General features: G+C 37.1%; 1 protein-coding gene across 1 annotated transcript in view; it reads right to left on the bottom strand.

Moving 5' to 3' along the window:
- Window positions 1-458: 458 nt before the first annotated feature.
- The window catches only part of zgc:103559 (Allantoinase, mitochondrial), a 41,333-nt gene continuing 35,791 nt past the window's right edge, over window positions 459-6,000 (bottom strand). Inside the window, exons 9-11 of the mRNA XM_059950038.1 lie at window positions 5,100-5,272; window positions 4,983-5,015; window positions 459-2,787 (exon numbers count right to left, since the gene is read on the bottom strand). Coding sequence (XP_059806021.1) covers window positions 2,653-2,787; window positions 4,983-5,015; window positions 5,100-5,272 — 341 coding nt within the window. The 3' untranslated portion in view covers window positions 459-2,652. The remainder of the gene's footprint in view (window positions 2,788-4,982; window positions 5,016-5,099; window positions 5,273-6,000) is intronic.

Raw genomic sequence — 6,000 nt, 5'->3', positions numbered from 1 at the left:
GGGAGCGACAAATTGGTTGATGACCTGTCAATCGCCGGATTTAAGCAACAGTTAAAGTCACCACCCATGATCAGCTTATATTCATTGAGATTTGGTAACTCAGAAAAAAGTTTCTTAAAAAATTCAGAATTATCTACATTAGGTGCGTATACACACACCAGAGCTACCTTTTGCTCACATAATAAACCAGTAACAATTAAATATCTTCCAATCGAATCAGTAGTAGTATTAAAGTGTACAAAAGGTATTTTGGGGATAAGAAGTATAGAAACACCTCTAATTTTACAATTAGACAGCAAGTGGAACTGAGGTCCTTTCCAAAAACATAAAAACATGTCCTCATCCTGTTTTTGTATATGATTTTCTTGTGCAAAAATAATACCTGCATTAAGTGTTTTTAATTTCTTTAAAATCTTTTTACACTTAATGGGGTGATTAACACCATTCCAATTCCAAGATATTATATTAATTTTATTAACATCCATGTTTAAAATTGAATTTAACATTATATAAAAGAAATGTTACTCAAGTACAGATTAAACCAAAAGGCGCCGGTACAACCAGAAGGAGAGACGCACTTACGAAAGAGAAATCCATCAAAAGAACTGCCCAATCAAGAAAAAAACCTCTCTGATTTTGTCTTATGTTTGGAATAATAAAAGCTCTAGAGTGAATAAACTTCTATTGCAAAAACCAAAAAAAGATGGAGGACTGGCCTTACCAAACTTTAGATTTTATTGTTGGGCAATTAATATTCATTATATTACTTTTTGGATTTATGATGTAGATGATCAAGATCGCCCTTCATGGTTACAGTTGGAGGAAAACTCAGTAACGGGGTTTTCGTTAGATTCTTTATTAGCAGCTCCCCTTCCATTTTTGCTCTCCAGAATAGGTAGACAAGCTCTCAACCCAATTGTTAAACGTACTTTAAAAATTTGGTTTGAGTTTCGTAGATTTTTTGAATTAAATGATTTTCTACTTTCTAGTAATATTTATTCTAATTTCTTTTTTAAACCATTAACTTTGGAAAAGGCTTTTTTAACATGGAAAATTAAGGGAATAAAAACTTTTTTAGATCTGTTTTTGCAGGACTGTTTAATGTCCTTTTTGCAGTTAATGGATAAATATGATATCTCTAACACACATTTTTTCAGATACTTACAGGTTAGGAATTTTTTACGTGATTTTTTTATTGAATTATCCCTTGACCTGTTCTTTAAATTTGGCTTATGCTATTTCTCAGCTTAAACCTTTTCAAAAACGATTAATAGCTATCATTTATAAACAGTTAATGAATGCTCGCATGTCACCTAATGATAGGGTTCAATGTATCTGGGAAGTAGAACTTCAACATTCACTTTCAGATAATCAATGAAGTAAAATTTATTATCTAGTCAATAATTCATTTATCTGTGATTGCCATACCTTAATTCAGTTTAAGATAGTACACATAAATTGGTGCATATTTTTCCTAATATAAACCCTATTTGTGACAGATGTAACACAGAAGTGGCTACTCTAACTCATATTTTCTGGTCATGTGTAAGCTTAAACAATTTTTGGAGGGATGTGTTTGGAATGTTATCTAAAGTTATAGATGTGGATGTTCAACCCAATTCACTTACAGCATTTTTTGGGATTATTCCAGATGAAGCAAGCAAAGTATCTGCTTCCGCTGAACATGTGAGAGCTTTTTCAACTTTACTGGCTAGGTGAGCTATCTTGTTATACTGGAAAGATTCTAATCTGCCTACGGTTTTCTATTGGCTCTCCTCTATTATATCATGTTTAAGCTTGGAGAAAATAAGAAGCCGGACATTTGATACATCCTTTAATTTTGAACAAGTCTGGCGACCCTTTATTCAATATTTTCACATGATTTTATTTATTCTTCTTTACTCTCTTTGGGGAAAATCCTGATCCGTGAAGATTCAGAGATGACTGGAAGGGTGTTTCTTTTTCTATTTCTCTTTTTTCTAATTTTATCCTCAACTGGACTGCCCAATCTTTCTTTTCCTTTCTTTACTTTTCTCCTTTTTTTTGTTTTAGTTTAGTTAGTGGTTTTTTTCCCTTTATCAAATAAAGTTTCCAATCTTTTTTTTATGATTGCTATGAGGAGTTGGAGTTTTTTTTTACTATATTGTAATTATAACAGCGTAACATTTTACCTATCTGATCTTGACAATATATACTTTCTGTTCTTTTTTAATCGCTGTTTATATGTCTCTTATATTATCTGTTTGCTAAACTCCTCCTCTGATTTGTATATTCTTTATTCGAAAATCAATAAAAGGATTGAAAAATGAAATGAAATGAGACAGGCAGTAGGGCCAGTAGGATTTCACATGCCACATTTTTGAAATGTTCCTATATAATGCGCATTTTTTGTAGAGGTGGTGATCTTTTTTGGAGATCCTGTAAAGATCTTAAACTGTTGTCCATTACAACCAACAACAAATATTCTAAGATAAAAATCAACACACACAGCACCTCAGCGTCTATGGAAATGAACAAACAGTTGACGTTTCGGGCCGAGACTTCTATTCAGGATCTTCCTCCAAGATGTTTGCTTGGAAAAAGTGGACGGAGAAATGGAATAGGTTGATCCTCATTAATTGGGGTTGGTTGTAAAATGAATATTAATCGAGTTCATTGAATATTATTGGACAAGATGCATTTTCCAAGAGGTTTGTTGGAAAATTTTCCTTGCAGATATACTATCTTTCCACGGACAATGGTAGCAAAGACCTCTCCTTTCAGTTGGCGTCCAAGATATGGAGTCAGCTGGAAGGGAAATATAATTCCGTATTTTTAATTATCAAGTCATTGTATTTGAGAAGTATCTGATGGGAAGGAATTATAATGCAGCCAACTTGAATTTCTTTCTATTTCAAACTTGAAGTGACCAGACTAAGATAACTGGAATGTATAGTGTTGTGTGGTGTGCATAGCACTGAGAGGAGGGTTCTTTGACCTGCAGAAGCTGGAAGTAGGAGTTGTATCCTCAAGGATGAGGAGTGAGGCCAGCTGGTGGAGTAGTCGCATCCATACCAGATTTGGAGTGAGTGATCCTGGTTTTGAATGCAGATGACCTCTTACACGCTTTCCATCCATGCTGGGTTGACCATTCAGCTAGCAACTCAGCCTCATAAAAAACAGACAAATGCTAAAGAAGTGGCATGGTTGCCACCCAAGTGCAGAGAGGAAAAGAAAGTTTAGTAATGAGATGAAGAGCTTCATTTAAGAGATTAGGAATCTTAAGGAACTCTTCAAACGGTGTATTGCACAAAGAGCTACAGAGAGACAATGACGTTAGCAGCAAAACCTTTCCCAGGGTGTTACACAGATATTAAGTTGTCAAGGATATCAGAAAAAATGATTGATAGGTTTTTGCATTCTTAACAGATTTAAAGTGGTCTTGACATGGATCTTAGTGTACAGTGCAGCAGAATGAACTGTATAGCCTACCTCAGTCTTTATCAATTTCATTTAAACCACCTTCCACCCACTCTCCCCTCCCAAATACAGAAGCAATGGGTGAAAGGAGAAGGTTTTACATTATAAGTAAAGTCCCTTGGTGTGTTTTGTTGATGTAGTAGAGAAAAGGTAGGATCAGTTATTTGGGGTAGGATGGGAGTTGGGATATGGTTCACCATGTTTGTTCATTTATATTAAACTATTTACATATCCATGGGTGTGAGTCTCCAAGGTGAAAAACCTGTCTAATTGGGAGCAGATTCTGAAGGGGAAGATATAACACTGTGTTCCTTGCTTTGTGTGGTTAGCCTGCGTGTATATCTTTCTATTCAATTCTTAGAAATGTATCCTTGCAGAAGCAATGACATGTAACATAAAAGTAAGAGCAGGTCGCTCAATCCTTGTGTCTGCTTGGCCGTACAGTTGGGTCATGGCTATGAAATGGGTTTCAAAATAGAATAATCAAAATATACCATCCTGTTGTTCGAAAGCACAAATGGTTCAGCATCTGGCTCATGGGAACCCCATTTCCACACACACTTTCATCTCATTGAAGCCTCATTTCCACTCTGCATCTAAACTCACTTAACCACATTGCCTTATTACTTTTAAACTCCCTGAAGCCCCACTTCCCCTGCTCCTTGTTAAGTCAGTTGGCTCCCCAGAAACATTAAATGACAATGTGACATTTTCTTTAAAAAGTTACATTAGTCGGAGTATTCCAGAAGCTCAGAAAATGATCCAATCTGGTACCTCCAATTTCCTGAGTTTTGTTATAGGAGTTTTACTGCATCTTGATGTTTTGGCACTATTCAGGTGCTGTGACATCAATCCCATGTGTTCACAGCCACATAAGCCATTTCAGTCATTGTTTTGAGCTGTCTGTCTTGTAGTTAGTTCTGCCAATACTCAGATTGACTTGATAATTAGGAACAACTCACTATGAGGGGTGATTGATAAGTTCATGGCCTAAGGTAGAAGGAGTCAATTTTAGAAAACCTAGCACATTTTTTTCCTACATTGACACACTTAGTTCAGCGGTTGTGGAGCATAATGGTCCCTTTGTAGAAGTCGGCGTCTTGGACCTCCATAAGTTCGTGGCCTAAGGTGGAGGAGATTAACTTCAGACTTTCTGCATAATCACTCAAAGAGTTGAACTGCATGTGCATGTAACAAGAGCTGTATAACTTATCTCCTTCTACCCTAGGCCACAAACTTATCAATCACCCCTGCTGTCGACCACTTCTGAAGGTCCAAGATGCCGACTTCTACAAAGAAGGATCCGTATGCTCCACAACCGCTGGATTAAGTGTGTAAATGTAGGAAAAATAAATGTGCCAGGTTTTCTAAAATTGACTTCTTCTAACTTGGGCCACAAACCTATCAATCACCCGTCATATGTCAGGCAGAAACACTACCCAGGCCACAGTTACGATATAGATTAATTCTGTTATGTACTCCAGTTGAAGCTGGAGGCCAAACTGATTAGTTAAAATACTTACTTTATTTTTATGATGAATTAAGCTTTCTGTCACCTGCAAGCAACAACAGCAGTTTACTGAGCTTGCACTTAGATACGGGAAATCCTGTGGTAAAGCTGATAATGGTTTGTAACTTACCTCAAACTCCCTGTCAGGATCCCATATTACCATGTCAGCATCCTTACCGGTGACAAGAGAGCCCTTCCTGCTCTCCATGCCACATAACCTCGCTGTATTTTTACACATCAGGTTCACTGTGTCCTGTATGGTGAAGCCACGCTGCTGTGCAGAAGTCCAGAACAGGGGAAGGCCTTTTAACAGAGAATGATGATGGATAGAAAAAATGAGTGAATCTGAGGAATCCTGGACAGCTTTCAAATACTTAACTGGTGAGAAATGTTAGAATCCAGATGTCAGCATGTTTCGTGATGTGCTTTTGCTAGAGGTCCCTTTGACTTGGGCAATGATGTGAGAAAATAGCGCCTTGCAAAAGTATTCAGCCCCCAACCCCTTGTTAGGATAAGTGAGTATTACGGCCAGGAATTTTTGATCAAATTAACTGAGAATTTTTATTTGTGAATCAGTCACATGCCCCTTTTATTCCCAGTAAAGTCCAAAAAACTATGAAAAGCATGAAAAACTAAAAATGCCAAAATTGAAATATCAGCAGTTAAAAAGTATTCATCCCCCTTTCCTCTGTACTTAGTTGAACCACCTTTTGCAAATATTACAGCCAGTAACCTTTTTGGATAAGTCTCTATTGACTCTGCAGAATGTGATAGGAGGAAGATTTCCCATTCCTCCTTGCAAAATTGCTCAAGCTGTGCCAGGTTCATTAGGGAGCAGCAGTGCAGAGCAATCTCAAGATCTTACAAGAGATGTTCAATTGGGTTAAGGTTGACTGGGCCACTCCAGGACATCCAATTTGACCACTGGAGTAGCAGGTCCACAACAGTTGCCATTGCATTGGCTCTTCAGTCAACTCTAGAACACCTGAACAGTGAAGATGGATAAGGAGCATAAGGATGCTCTTTAGCGA

This window comes from Hypanus sabinus, chromosome 2, assembly GCF_030144855.1.
Source record: "Hypanus sabinus isolate sHypSab1 chromosome 2, sHypSab1.hap1, whole genome shotgun sequence".
Taxonomy (NCBI): domain Eukaryota; kingdom Metazoa; phylum Chordata; class Chondrichthyes; order Myliobatiformes; family Dasyatidae; genus Hypanus; species Hypanus sabinus.
Note: the sequence above shows the minus strand (reverse complement) of the source record. Positions and strands in the feature narration are given on the sequence as shown.